General features: G+C 39.5%; 3 protein-coding genes across 8 annotated transcripts in view; 1 reads left to right on the top strand and 2 right to left on the bottom strand.

The window, feature by feature from the left end:
• Positions 1-2,173: 2,173 nt before the first annotated feature.
• On the bottom strand, positions 2,174-6,804 carry cutc (cutC copper transporter homolog (E. coli)). 2 transcript variants are annotated; one of them, XM_046070997.1, is made up of 9 exons: positions 6,728-6,804; positions 5,765-5,843; positions 5,448-5,507; positions 5,121-5,330; positions 3,594-3,629; positions 3,246-3,379; positions 3,081-3,108; positions 2,900-3,005; positions 2,174-2,749 (listed from the first exon to the last, which is right to left on the bottom strand). In XM_046070997.1, exons 2-9 carry the CDS (start codon positions 5,832-5,834, stop codon positions 2,638-2,640), a joined length of 756 nt encoding a protein of 251 aa, XP_045926953.1. In that variant the 5' UTR covers positions 5,835-5,843; positions 6,728-6,804; the 3' UTR covers positions 2,174-2,637. The 2 variants fall into 2 exon arrangements, with proteins under 2 accessions (XP_045926953.1, XP_045926952.1); XM_046070996.1 differs by lacking the exon at positions 6,728-6,804 and adding an exon at positions 5,948-6,152.
• On the top strand, positions 6,376-11,545 carry LOC123984221 (cytochrome c oxidase assembly protein COX15 homolog). Its single transcript, XM_046070995.1, has 9 exons — positions 6,376-6,566; positions 7,560-7,747; positions 7,841-7,963; positions 9,178-9,364; positions 9,446-9,613; positions 9,764-9,845; positions 10,103-10,257; positions 10,421-10,534; positions 10,620-11,545. Exons 1-9 carry the CDS (start codon positions 6,486-6,488, stop codon positions 10,749-10,751), a joined length of 1,230 nt encoding a protein of 409 aa, XP_045926951.1. The 5' UTR covers positions 6,376-6,485; the 3' UTR covers positions 10,752-11,545.
• Positions 11,546-12,425: 880 nt separating this feature from the next.
• Positions 12,426-15,223, bottom strand: part of LOC123984365 (Kv channel-interacting protein 2) — a 144,840-nt gene continuing 142,042 nt past the window's right edge. For 4 of the 5 annotated variants that reach the window (XM_046071216.1, XM_046071219.1, XM_046071218.1 and 1 more), the window contains 3 exons: positions 14,488-14,592; positions 14,277-14,339; positions 12,426-13,783 (listed from right to left, as the gene is read on the bottom strand). In XM_046071216.1, coding sequence (XP_045927172.1) covers positions 13,736-13,783; positions 14,277-14,339; positions 14,488-14,592 — 216 coding nt within the window. In that variant the 3' untranslated portion in view covers positions 12,426-13,735. The remainder of the gene's footprint in view (positions 13,784-14,276; positions 14,340-14,487; positions 14,593-15,223) is intronic. The other variant, XM_046071215.1, reaches the window with a different exon arrangement.

Below are 15,223 nucleotides of genomic sequence, written 5' to 3'. Positions count from 1 at the left end.
TATGTAAGATGTGTATGTCACAAGAATTACAACATTACAGGAACTCATAAGTATCTTAAGGCAAAATAGCCTGATGTTCCTACCTCTATCATATATCCCTAAAAGGGAGGGTAAGACATTCGGTATCTTAACTTTCTCTGAAGGAAAAACCCACCTCAGAGATAGACATAATAATCAACATCACAGGAATGGGCTCAAATCTAGTGTCTCATTCAGTCCACGAGTTTCAATTGTGTTTAATTCATGAATCCAAAAAGCTTTCCTTCTCAAAAGTTGGTTAATCAAGTTAGCCCCTCTTGGATTAGCACTCTATAATATCTAGCAAAGGCATTATTATATATGTATTTAAGAATGTGTGTGAAAAGTCTTTCAATGACTGTGATGGTCGTTAAATAGATTACTCTGTCTGTGTGATGGTTAATCATTACATGTTTGATAACACCGCATGGCTGCAAGCTGGCTGACACATTGTGTGTGCAGCCCCAAGGACAGCCATGTGACACATGAACACAACCCATACGTAATCAAAGTGCACTGTATCTGATTTAACTATGGTGCATAAAGGTGAGCATGATGTTCTTTGATAATTAGCCTGTTCGTACGTCAGCTCAGTGTAGCGAGACAGTGTAGTGCAATTACTTAACACGGGCTGAGGCTGGGAGAAACTATGATGAGGGGGGTGACAAACACAGATGAAAGAGAGGCTAAGGTTGAGCAGAAAAATGTTGTCATTTTGTATTTGAAAAAATGGCAAAAATAAATATTTGCTGCTTGTAACGGACAACAACTGAGAGTAATTTAAAACCAGGGATGTGTATAAATATTTAACTGAAAACTGTTTCCTATCCAGTCTGAGGTGCAACATTTATAGGCATAGAAGAGGCAAAGGTCACTTTAAAGAAAAAAGCCAAACAAAAAGGAACCACAGAGTGGCCATGGTTAGAGATGACATGGTTAATCGTGGATAGCTAACATAACAAAACAAGCCATTTGGACACACCATGTTGGGCTCTGAGAAATATGCCCTTTCATAGTTATAGCCAGAGATAATAAAATAAATAGGTGAGACAATTTGCCTACTCTCATACATACAATATATATTGTAGGGTATACTGCGGTAACAAATACAAATGTCTGAGCTGGGCAATCTCTGTGCATAAATAAACTCAAATATTAAACATCCAACTCAACTATATCTGCTTGCTTCTGCTCTCTGAACACACACCAAAGGTGGATACATACCTTACAGAGACTCCACATTTTATAGTTATAGTTAAGTCAAACAGATTTATTACAAAAGTGAATATTTAGGTGTCTGTCACGTTCATTTAGAAGAGAATTAAATCAATGTATAAAACTGCGCTTCAACGTAATGAGACCAAGACAAATCATCCCATCAGGAACAGTTCATCAATCATATTGAACCACAATGCTGTCAGACATAAGACATGATAGAATTATATGCTATTACAGCTGACCCCGGCCTTTTCTAAAAAGTAGGTTTATTGAAGTAACTGGATAGCGTAAAGCTCTGAACAGATCAGTCCAAGTTCCAGTTTTGAAGGGGTTCTGGGGTCATCCAGATGACTCAGCAAACCTGCTTATTGAAACAACCTCCAGGATGTTTGCCTGCATGGGGTCACAGGTTCTTCAGTGTGTCTTATGCTGAAAGTTAACCTGTTACTGGGCTCCTCCCCCCCCCCAGACAAGGTGAATCGACCTTTGTAGTTGGTTGAGTAGTTGTAAACACATGAGGATCAAATCAGGTTATAAAACTGTTTACACTGATGTGACATAACCTCATGCCATGACAGTGACCCATTGACTGTCTATTGATCTGCTCCTTCACTTAATGACATCACAGGTTCACCGACTCGCTCACATTTGTCACTTGGGTACAGCCAGAATGCTGCTTGTGAGGTCAGTTTTCACTGTAAGATTTAAATCACCATTTTAAAGACCAGATTCATTCAGCCTGGTTAGAAATCAGTGAACATGAAGATAGTCACATGACTCTCTAACCTCTTAAACTTCATTAACAACAATTAAAACTAGAGTAAATGAAGCCTGGCTCTGCATTAGTACGGCCAATTTCTTACATGAAAAATTACAAGAGATTGGTTTTAATTGTAAGAGACATTGGACAACCATGAAGGAAAAGTACACTGAATAGTTGAATTGATTTCAGACTTTAATTAAATTCTGAGCAAACAAATAAGTCACAGAGTTTCTGTCCTTGAAAAAAAATAGAGTATTTTCCAATGTAAAAAGGGAGTGCTGTAAATAAATACAGGTCAACTCTATGGCAACTGGAAAACATACTGTTATTTAAATTTTTCATTTCATTTTGCAATCTAGTGTGTTTTATTACACCACTTCTGAGGTCACATACAGGTATGCAGACAGACTGCATTTTCCAGTCGACAAACTTGCAGGGCTTTGTCCCTGAGCTCTAACTTTACAAAGACTGTTTTATCAGTGATTTAAAAAATGAGAAAAACAGCACTCTGTGGCAATTCTGAAATATCTACTTATTGTGAGGTTCAGTGAAAATAAATGATGACATATTCATATGATTAATCAGGATCACATTTGAAGTCTCTGTTTTGCAGTCGGTCATGATTAGCCAGTACCCATTCACAAGGTATTTTTGGCTATTGCATTAAGAGTGCGGACTTTGCTCACATCTGCCACCTTCAGGCCGTACTCAGGTGCCGAGAAAGTAGCTCCCATTGTCACACAGGTGTTTCTGCGCACGGAAACATTGTCAGACACACAGCAAAAAATAAAAATGCTTTATTGTTTTATTCCTTATAGTGGCAGGACATTTTGTAATGTATGCAATCATGGGATCCCACCTCTCAGCTTTTAAATGAATTGAGCCTGGATTTAAACAAACCTGAATTTCATGGCTGAATCCTTGGTGGAGCGAGCTGAGCAGTGGAACTCTTGAGCGCCCGAACCCTCTAAAATTCTCTGCAGGTTCCTCTCTGTAATACCCCCTCCTGTATTAAAAAAAATGCTAAATAAAGAGAAAAATAAAAATAAACCGCATACAAGAGAAAAGTTAAAGTACTAACCTGGCAAGATGGTTATTCTCCCTTTAGCCTGTTGAGTGGAAGAAAAGGTGGAGAGTGTGGTGAAACGGGAGAGACACATGCCATTTACCTAGCACAGATAAATAACTGTGCCATTTTCATCTGCCTGCATGGAAATATGTATGCACACATATAGTTTATACATACTTGATCAATGAGCCGTTTAATGACAGGGAGTCCCTCTAATGCAGAGGTGTCACAGCCACTTGTCAACACACGTTGGAACCCTAATGATAGCAGTGTCTCCAGAGCAACCGCTGGGTCATGAACCATGTCAAAAGCTGCAGCAGGATCAATATCAGTTTAATAACATGACTTGAGACTCAATATTACTTCCTGCACCTTTTAGGTGCCACGCTTGGAATTACTGATGGAAACCCTCGAAAAGGGCTTCTATTCCATTGAGTCTTCCTGATATTTTCCCAAGTCTAATTGCTGGAAGCTGCAAATATTTTTAAAAGCTTCAAGTCACGTGATTTAAAATGAAAATTTTACCTCGGTGGAAGGTGACAGGCAAAGGTCGAGCAGCAGCTGGAGGGGAAAAAGCGACATTCAGAAAAATTAAAATGGAACTATACAAAACCTCAAACACAACACGCCACTTGCAAAGTTGCATTATAAAAAAGTTGCACATTCCGAACACATGAGCCTACACGCTCAATGCCGTACTGTTGTGCAGTTTCATTGAATTTGCTTTAGTTTGTACTGCCAACACAAACTATGCTTTGAATCAGGGGGTGAGTAAAACTCACAGTTTCTTACAGCATAAATAACCAGCTATAATGAAATGTAAAAACCTTTTCTGTGACTACATTATGTGATTTTTAAGCACCACTGGGAAGGGCACTTGCAATTTTGTTGTATTCATGGTAATATAATGACAATAAAGGCTTCTATTGTATTCTTTTCTATTCTATCTTTCAGATTTCAGGAATATTTTACTGGACTGATTTCTCCTCACAAACACTGTGCACCAAGACTCCTACGTTAGACTTAGGGATAAACAATGCTACATATATTAGGCTTTATTGACAGCTTTTAAATCCTTAAATGTTGCATGTTCTGATATTTGAAACTCTTATGTCAAAAGATAAAATGTTTATAGTACATTTAAAACTTAATAAAAACCAAAAACACTTTTTTATACACTTCAGAAAGCAATGTGAACAACAGATCAACCATCTAATTAAGTTTGGACCTATAGTTTTAAAGTACATCAGATCTTATAAATGTGTTGGCTTTGTTTGCAGTGTCAGACAGTAACTAAGTACATTTACTCAGGTACTGTACTTAAGTAAAAATTAGAGGGATTTGCACTTTACTTGGAGTATTTTCTTTTCTTGCCACTTTCTACTTCTACTCCACTACATTTACCTGACAGCTTCAGTTACTAGTTACTTTACAAAGTAAGATTTTTACACACAAAACATATGAAAAGTTTAAAAAAGATGATGTTTTTTTTATAAATTAAAGTACCCAACAGTTTATACAAGTACAGCTAGTACATTTAAGCACACGTTGATTGACATTATTTATTTGACAACTATTATGATAATTGTAATATTTCATGTAGAAAAAAATGAATGGTTAAGCTTCACAAATGGGAAGAATTACTGCTTTTTAATAATTTTGAGGTTGGGACAAAACAGTAGCAGTGTGATACAAAATTGTTCAACCCAAACCAACTACAACAGTAAAATCCTGCTTTTACATGAATGGATGAGTAATAATAATCTAACGATATTATATATAATAGTTTAACAGTCACAGGGGACATTTTTCATCCTGTATTGTGTACTTTTACTTTTAATACTTTGAGTAAATATTCCTGATTGTACTTACATATTTTTACTTAAGTAATATTTTCAATGCAGTAATTTTACTTGTAACAGTATTTTTACGGTGAGGTATTAGTACTTTTACTTAAGTAAAGGATCTGAATACTTCATCCACCATTGGTTGTTTTTGTTACATGCCTTGTAAGCCCATACAGATAAGATCAAATATACAGGCACACATTACCCAGTAGCTCCATACAGAGCTCTGTGTCCACCCGTCCATCCTCTGTCAGGGCTCCCAGCACAAGTCCATCAGCGCCGTGACTCTTCATCTGCTCTATGTCTTTCCTCATCACCTCCACTTCCTGGTCTGAGTACAGGAAGTCCCCCCCGCGTGGCCGTATCATCACATAGACTGGAATTTTGACATACTGCTTCACTACCTGCAGTAGACCTGTGGAAAAGTAAATAATGGTGGCATATGTGATTCTGCGTGCTTGTGTGGTCTTAGCAGACACTCAAGACCTTAGGGCTGTGCATGAATATCTGTAAAGAAATGAACTGTGCTCACCTAGACTGGGAGTGAGTCCTCCCTCCAGAAGACTAGAACACAGTTCAAGTCGGCCTGCACCTGTCCGGAGACACAAATGTTCATACTGCACCTATTTGTACCTTCATGGTCCATACCTTTATTGACCTTTGAGAAATGAAATAACGACTGCATGTGCACTGATCACACACTAAGATCTGTCTGAGACGGAGCTTAAACAGGTCTGATTGACTGAAACCTTATCTCTTTACTTTCAAGTATGACAGTATAGCAATAGCAAATAGGCCATGGTGGGTTTAACAGAAAAAGCTCAACAGTGTTCACTACACATGACCAACCTCCTCGTTCAGCATTGACAGCAGACTCCACGGAGTCCACACACACCTCCATTAAAAAGCCCTCTGCCATACTGACAGTCTGGAATGGGAGAAAGACAAACAGGGACAGACAAAGACAAAGTTTGAATTTGTTAACACGTCCACAATCCTTCGACTAACAATGGTAATTTCCACAACAACTACCTGTCAAATCCACTTCCTATCGATTCATAGACCTTATCTGTTGATTGGTAGCGACATGAATTCAGTACATGTTGTCTGAGTGCCTGACCACAACTCATAAGTTATACACCCAGCCACACCAGTGGATCAGCGTTTTCCGGATAGTTGAATTTCGAACACATGGTTTGGCCGGTGGACGGTGCTACAAAGTTAATGGTCCAAAGGGAGTGGGGTGACCGCTCATGCAGGATACGCTAAGACATAAAACATGCACAACCACCTGGACGCCCCGTTTCTGCACAGTGGAATTTAAAAAAAGAATAAATCATCTTGTTATTTGTCGTGTTTGTTGGATATATATTATATTGTGTTTCTCGTCTAACGAAGAAAAAATAAAATCTTAATTTGCTCGTCGATTTGTTGTGACGTCATGAGGTCAAAGTTGAACTGTTAGTTAAGAAACATGGTGGGGGTGTAACATCCTTTACCTAAACTTCATCTTTCAACGTTACATCATCTGCAGGACCATCTCGGTGCTGAAGGACATTAGGGCACAAAGATGTTACTCTCTTCAGTACGGACAACGTTTTTTTGCGGTTACAGAAATGCCGGCAAGGGATTAACGTTACGACACAATAGTGTGAGTATAAAAGCTAGCTGCTAGCATTAGCTAACTAGCATTAGATAAGCATGAAAAAGGTCACACACTGCACAGCAAGCTGAAGCAACATAATTACGACACGATATGTCAATTTGTTGTTTTCGCGTTTATGTACGTTAGTTAAGTGCAGGTATCTTTACCTGGCTGGTTGTAACGTTACTTGCTAGCAGTCACGTCCGCGCATGTGTCACTTAACCCAACAGTTTTTTTTTTAAACCTCAGCGACCTCCCATCATGCTGATCTGTTAACTGTCAAATCAACGTTAAAGCTGGAAAAATGAATGGAACCTATGAAAGAACCGATATTGTGACGTTAACTAAATTCCCCCAACAACCATCCAAACAACCAACCAGTCAGCCTGCAGTCCTTATGTCTAGACTCCTGGATCTCTTAACTTGTCATCAGTATAAAGTCAACATGTTGGTTAATCATGTGTTACATGGCCAAAACTATGGGAACATCCGCAATATTACTCCTGTATGTCATTTGTTATTTCCTTCTATACAATGGACATCAATAGGCTGCTATAAGACTCTCCATTCTTCGGGGTAAACTTTCGACAAGCTTTTGAAACCTGGCCCCTGATGTTGTGTCAAATGGCCTGGCCCCTAATCTGAGTTGTAGTTCATCCCAGAGATGTTTGATGGTGTTGAGGTCAGGGCTCTGTGCAGGCCAGTCATGGTCTTCCACACAAGACTGGGAAAACTATTTCTTTATGGACTTGGCTTTGTGTACGGGGGCTTTTGTCATGTGTCATGAAACAGAAAAGGGTCTTGACCAAACTGTTATGACAAGATTGAAAGTACAGTTTTTGTTTAAAATATAATTGTATGCTGTAGGATTAAGATTTCTTTAGTTAAAAATAAATGTTTTGTCAGCAGATAAGAGTTTTAGGGAATAAATTTAGAAGTTATGTGGTCCAGTGTTATTTTATTTTTATTTTCCATCTCTCCTTTTATTTACAACCTCAGAAGAGTCCACAGCTACGGCAATGGCTTGTGAAGAGAGGTCAGAGCACAGTCACAGCTGAGGCAGGGGCCTCCTCTGCCCCAGCAGCATCTATCGTCCCCAACGCAGCCACAAATCGCATAGTGGGTCGCTGGTTACTCGGCTGCAGTGGGCTGGTGGTTGGAGCTGTTGTCTTGGGTGGTGTCACAAGGTAAATGTGTTGATACTGTGTATATAAAAGGCATCCTTGTATTGAAGTGCTGCTGATAGGTGCTTACTGTGTATGTTGATTTGTTTTAATCAGGCTAACAGAATCTGGGCTTTCCATGGTTGACTGGCATCTGGTGAGAGAGATGAAGCCACCTCAGTCACAGGCAGAGTGGGAGGCTGAGTTTTCCAAGTACCAGCAGTTTCCTGAATTCAAAATGTAAGGCCCAGTCTTAGAAGACACACATTTGTACAGTTTTAAAGGCAAGTTTGTAGCCTGCTGTCATTTTCCAAATTGATAAACATCTTTTAATTCACAGACTAATGCTTGACAACAACTCAAGTTAAATCTGTAATGTTAAAAAAAAATAAAACAATAAAAAATCAGCAGTGGTTCTAAACTAGGGGTGTGCCAAAGAATCAACACAGCAATATATCGTTATACATTTTTCTATGATACTGTATCAATATTTCAGCCCATCATATCGTTACATAAAATGTACAAAAATTAGCGATTTGACGGTTAGCTCAATATTAACATATAATGGGAATCTCCATTAAAATGCTAATGGACATTAGACTCGCGACAATATAATCTTAACTTAAACTATACATTTTGCTTCACATGCTGAACATCCTGAGTGACATACTGTGTAATACTAAATATAATACTAATACAAATACTAAAAGTGCATATGTTTCCTGAGCTCTGTGTGAAATAAATGAGCTGCTAACTTCACTGACTTGATCTGCTTCAGCACTCCTCACTGACTAGCTACAGCAACACCAAACGGTCAGAACTCAAACCCAAAATTCCCAGTGGCCTAAAAATACAGCTGTCACTAGGTGGAGAAAGGGCAGTGCAATCTTGTGTCACTGAACAGTTGTCAATATAATGTGATGTACATATTAGGCTTAGATGGTACACAGCAATTTGTGTTTTCAGCAAAAAAATTCAGTGAATTTTATGTGCCTTTTTTATAAAGAAAAGTTTATTTTATTAAAATTTCATAGTTTCTCAAGTTCTGTAATCTTAATTTACAGACGGAAAAACATGTGCTGCAGAATTGTACTACAGTATATCTAACAGTTTGGATTTGCAGCAAATGGAGAACTTTTTTACAGGCATTTTGGATTCATAGTTAGACAGGTATCGTGATGTATCATTTTAGGATTGTCTATCGATAGATCGATTATCGCAGAATTGCTGAATTGTGATATTATCATGAGCCATGCATCGTGTATCGTATCAAATAGTGAGGTACCCTGCGATTCCCATCCCTATTCTAAACATGGAAAAACAGGCCTATATTTTCATTTAATTAGCTTTCACAAAGAAGAAATTGAATATATCTCAGTGTTTTGTAGTAAACAAAATAATGAGTTGGGTATTTATGTCAAAATCTACTATCCGTTGTCATTGTGTTTTCCCAGAATGAACCATGACATGACTCTGCCAGAGTTTAAGTTTATCTTCTACATGGAGTGGGGTCATCGCATGTGGGGTAGGCTTGTAGGACTTGCATACATCCTCCCCACCATTTACTTCTGGAGGAAAGGATACTTGACTCGCTCCATGAAGGGGAAAGTGCTGGGGCTTTGTGGATTTGTCTTCTTCCAGGTAAGACTAAATACAGCTGTGGTGATGGGAGAGGATCTTAGGGAAGTTGTCAAAAACGTGTGTGTGTGTGTGTCCTCTCAGGGCCTTCTGGGGTGGTACATGGTAAAAAGTGGTCTGGAGGAGAAGCCTGAGTCTTATGACATCCCACGGGTCAGCCAGTATCGTCTGAGTGCTCACCTTGGTTCTGCCTTGTTGCTCTACTGCGCCAGTCTCTGGACAGGACTTACTCTTCTGATGCCTGCACATAAGGTACAGAGACAGTCTCTTGCCTACAAGCTAAACACCTATTATAGTTTTTTTTCTACATCTAAATACAGGTTTAACCTGGGTCTCTGTTAGCAAATGTCCCACAGTTTGCAAGTAGATATTTTTTTATTCATGACAGCACCTCCTTCATAGGTGGCAGAAACCAAACGTCTCATGCAGCTCAGGAGGTTTGCCAAGGGTACTGGTGGACTTGTCTTCCTTACTGCTCTTTCAGGTACTGTTTGTTCTTGTGTGAATGTAATGGCATAAACATAAATATGTGACTGCATTTCTCTAGAATTATCTATGTAGTAATGGCAGTGCTCTCAGAGTCAAGTGTCTGTGGGGATGCAAAAAGATCCTTTGGCTTCCGGTTTCATACCTGAAGCTAAGGTAGTACAGTGCAATCTACTGTAGAGCATAATGTGGACAGTCAAGGGGGTATAAAAACTGCAGAATTTAAGTAACAATTTTACAAATGCTTTTACACAGGTGCTTTTGTTGCCGGTTTGGATGCTGGGCTGGTGTATAACTCCTTCCCTAAGATGGGAGAACGATGGATTCCTGATGATCTGCTGGCTTTCTCTCCTGCTGTCAAGAACTTCTTTGAAAATCCTACAACTGTGCAGTTTGACCACAGGATATTGGTATGTTATTATTTCTAAACAGAAATAATCACTGAAGTGCTGTTTTTAATAATATAATAACTACTATATAATAATAATAACTCAAAATGTCATAATTGTAATGTAAAATTGTGTACATTTGAATTAGGTTGTTGAAGGTCTTCTGTATTTTTTTTCTCTCTAGGGAATCTCTTCTTTGACCGCAGTTACAGGCCTCTATCTGTTCTCACGGAGGATGGTGCTGCCCAGGAGGGCTAAGATCGCCATCAGCCTCCTCACAGCAATGGCCTATGGACAGGTAGGCTGAGAATCAGCCCAGAAACATGGGAACTCAGTCTATTACTCTTCAGTGTAACTAAACTCTGTGCGTTTGTGCTCTTCAGGTTGCCCTCGGTATCAGCACCCTGTTAATGTATGTCCCCACTCCACTGGCAGCAGTTCACCAGTCTGGCTCTGTTGCTCTTCTCTCCCTGGCCATTTGGGTTCTGGCAGAGCTCCGCAAGATGCCCAAGTAAATGCCTGCTCTTTTTGCGGACAAATCCAATCCCTTCTAGCCACACTACAAGCGTCTAAGAGTCAGCAGTGTTGTGCACGAGGCATCCAGAGAAAACTTGAGAAATGTTTTTCATTTTATACTAGACTTTTAAACATATGCTGAAGCATCTGTTCTGTGCTGCTGCAAAGTAATTGTCACATGGTGACATTCAATTATTTCATCCCACAGTTGTTAAAGCAGGGGTGTTATTTGAGTGTTGTTGATACAAATTGCAAGATACATCAGGGCTGTCAATGCGGAATTGACTAAACCATTTGTGGATGCATGTTGCCATCAGAAGGCAACAACTTAGTGTGAAGTGTTTTGTTTAGCAAGGAAATAGCAAGCAAGCAAAAACGAGCAGTTTTTCACTTTCTATTGAGCTTCAGTGACACAGCAATATGGTTCCCGGTGAAGGGTACATATTTGGTTTTCAGCCTGCCAGAAGTCTGCAGGGTATAATCTTAAGTAGACTGAAGTGCTGTTTTTCATGTACACAGTTTTAAAAGGATGTTTGGAACGAACAGTTTGTTACAGATCGGTTGCTCACCTGTTGCCTTGTGTCTGGCCATACTGCCTTTTAGTTGAATCAGATGTGGCTGTTGGGAATATATGTATGATTATGTATATTTAAGTTATGAACTGTTTCCTGTTGACATTGTGATAATGCATTATAAGATAAAAAAAAAAAGGAAAAAAAAGTGGGGTTGTGATAGAGTCTTTAGCAATGAGAAGATGAAAGCACTCTTATTCTAATAAAGACAATTATGTACAGTCTTTTTTTTTTAAATTCAAACTCCAGTCCATTTTGCATAGTAACTGTGATTTTTATTGTCTCTGTACAAAATATACACTTTCAATACATAATGCAACCAGTTGAGGCTAGCTAACTAGACAGTCAGTACACCGGGTTAGTAGGTTTTCATTGTTCTAGACACAGTACATGCGGGTATAGACAGGTTTTACTTGTGGTCAGGAATGGAAGTTAAAAACTGTTGGCAAGGAACAATCAGAGCCAAACCACTTTTTCCCCCAGAAAATTAAAAGAACAGGAAAAAATATAATTGCAGGGTTAGCTGTGCATATTTTCATCAGGGCCCTAGGACACCGTAATACTGTGCTCTGAGAGGAATGAGAGGTCGGATGAGTGCAAAGGTGCTGATACGTGGTAGAGAACATTATTGCTTTTCCGTGTTTATTCTCTCTGCATTTAAATGACACTACAGCCTATTTAATCACAGGCTTGAGTGCCTCTTCAACTTACACCAACTTAGATTTAAGAGTAGTTCTAGTTTGAAAAGAAGGAAATTAATACGTGGTTGCAAATTCTCCCAAAATAATTCATTCATCAGAGTGCAACAAGTGGGTTTACAACCTAAAGCTACACTTCTGTTTGGACAGCACACCATGGTGCCGGTTTACAAAATGACATCCTTTTATCTCTGATTGCCCCTTGCCCTACTTACTACACAGCATCCCCCTCTCTCTTCACCCACGGGTGGGCTTTATGTCTTAATTTAGAGTGGCTTTCTATACCTCTTAAATGTATCTTCTCTTTGGTGTTACAGAGAGAGGGAGAATACAGAATGGGGGGCATAAAAAATTATTATCGAACCACTCACACACACACACACACACACACACACACACACACACACACACACACACACACACACACACACACACACACACACACACACACACACACACACACACAATGCCTCTTTGAAATTGAATGAGCCTAATTTAATGCAACTAGGGTTTTGAGATTTTCTTTGAAGTGGCAGAACCTGCTACAACCACGTGACATTTCCGATTACAAGAAGTCCACAAATACAGTCTGCAAACTAATAAATTCCCCTTGAATGTATATTGATAGACAAGTACGACTGTGGTATGCCATCCCTGTGTTGAGAGAAGCTGGGATGGGATGGAGCTTGTCAAACACTGTGCAATCCCCACGTACTGCCTACTACCACGCCACTGGGAATGCAAGAAAATATACAACAGTTAATAGACACCTACAGCTAAGACTGTAATAGTTTGGAAGGCCGGAAATTATTCTACCAGAATCTCATGAATGGAGGTGGGTATTGTCCCATTAGAGTAAGATGGGTGACAACTCTTTCTGTTACACATGCACACACACATACACAAAGGGTGAGGCACCTGTGAATGACTAGGAACAGCAGACAGACAAGCAGACTTTGGAGTATCTCTGTAAATACATAATTGGATATTAGTGACATCATCATGCGATATTGAAATCAGTTCCTCATGGAAAACAACGCTTGAACCCCCATGAAACAAGAACGCTTGGATCTCCAATTCATCAGTTGTTTCCTCAGGAAGTGTCTTTCTCTCTCTCCTCCACTAGATGGCAGCAGACTCATTTCTCTTTATAGCCGGGGCATGAGGGGTAAATACGGCTAGCGGCTCCAGGGAGATGTCACCCACATGCACAGAGACAGGATCAGATTCACAAATCCAAATCACAGGGAAAAGGGGAAAAGTGTTAGATCAAGGTTTGGGAGCAACTTCCTCCCTCTGAGTTCAGCCATTACAGGCTGATATAGTTCCTTCATCTGTAACTTAATAAATAAAAGTTCAAATAAAACAGTTGAGGGGTCTTGGGTGTGCCAGTGCCTGTGAGTCCACTGCTTGCCTTCTTTCTCTGTGTTTCTGGTGTGAAACGAAGGTTCTGCATGATGAGGAAGGGAGTTGGGAAAACTCCATTGTTGCTTGGGGGTCCAGGAAGAGGGCTTCTCAGTGCCCTCAGGACTCCCGGCTCTCAACAGACACACAAACACATGCTTGCAAGTCAGAGGACGGCGCCACACACACACACACACACACACACACACATTTGCAATCACTTTCTCTCTTTTCAATCCCAATTCCTCTTACACACACACACACACACACACCTCTCCCTGGTGCCAGCATCATCTCTGGTCCAGATTCTTAGATGACGTTGTCAAACAGCTGCATGGACTGCATGATGTTCTCGTCCTAGACATGGACAAGAGGTTTCGGTAAGGAGTGAGTATTACCTAAATGATTCACACTAGGGAAAGTGAGGGTTAAAGGTATAGGCTGACATTTTGCATTATTTTCTTTCTTGCTGAGCTTTAGATGAGAAAATTGATATGAAGCTTGAGCGGGAAACAGGTAGCCTGGCTTTGTCCAAAGTAAAAAGATCCAGCTACCAGCACCTCTAAAGCAGACCAATTAACATGTTATATCTTATTTGCTTTGTCTGTGCACAAACAGAAATGCAAAATGATAAGTCTCTGTTAATTCTTCCAGGAGGAAGGATTTTTGAACTTTGGACAGAGCAAGGTTTGCTATGTCCCCCGACTTTCAGTCTTTATGTAAAGCTAAGCTGATCGGCTTCTGCCTCTAGCTGCACAGACATGAGTGTATTCATCTACATCTTGGCAAGAATGCAAATAAGTATATTTAGTATTTCTTTAGGATTTGAAAGTCGGCTTTTCTGTCCCACCTTTTTGCATGACTCGATGAACTCCTCTATAGTGACCACCCCATCTTTATTCCGGTCCATTTTCTGAAAGAAAAGAAATGGCAGCCAAAGATTTACTCACTAAAGAAGTATTGTACTGAATTAATTTTGTACATTATCTTCTTTTACAGAATATATTTGTGTGGGGTTATAATTTTGTTCAGTGTAGAAAGTAAAGACTGTTGAGTTTGACCTGGAAGAAGCTCTCCACATGTTCTCTTGGAGCATCGTCCTGCATATTGGGGTATGTGTACTTCCCCATCATGTCATAGATGGACTTCATGATGTCCAACATCTCCTGGAAAGTGAAGGACAAAAGGGAGAACATTTTATTATAGAATGTAGAAATGTTGGAAAGTACATAGGTCATGACTCCTAGAAGCCTACATACAAGATTTTAGGATAATTAAGTTGTTTTATTTGATTTTATTGTATTTTTTGTCCTTGTTTCATTAAAAAAAATGACTAGTGTACATTTTGTTAGCGTGTGACTATTTTCTTTCAGTTACACCCAAAAATAACTTATATCATGGTTACAGTGCCTTGCGGAAGTATTCGGCCCCCTTGAACTTTTCAACCTTTTGCCACATTTCAGGCTTCAAACATAAAGATATAAAACTGTAATTTTTTGTGAAGAACCAACAACAAGTGGGACACAATCATGAAGTGGAACGAAATTTATTGGATATTTCAAACTTTTTTAACAAATAAAAAACTGAAAAATTGGGCGTGCAAAATTATTCAGCCCCCTTAAGTTAATACTTTGTAGCGCCACCTTTTGCTGCGATTACAGCTGTAAGTCACTTGGGGTACGTCTCTATCAGTTTTGCACATCGAGAGACTGAAATTTTTGCCCATTCCTCCTCGCAAAACAGCTCGAGCTCAGTGAGGTTGGATGGAGAGCGTTTGTGAACAGCAGTTTTCAGTTC

Source organism: Micropterus dolomieu, linkage group LG15 (genome assembly GCF_021292245.1).
Source record: "Micropterus dolomieu isolate WLL.071019.BEF.003 ecotype Adirondacks linkage group LG15, ASM2129224v1, whole genome shotgun sequence".
NCBI lineage: Eukaryota > Metazoa > Chordata > Actinopteri > Centrarchiformes > Centrarchidae > Micropterus > Micropterus dolomieu.
This window is presented reverse-complemented; position numbering and strand designations above follow the sequence as displayed.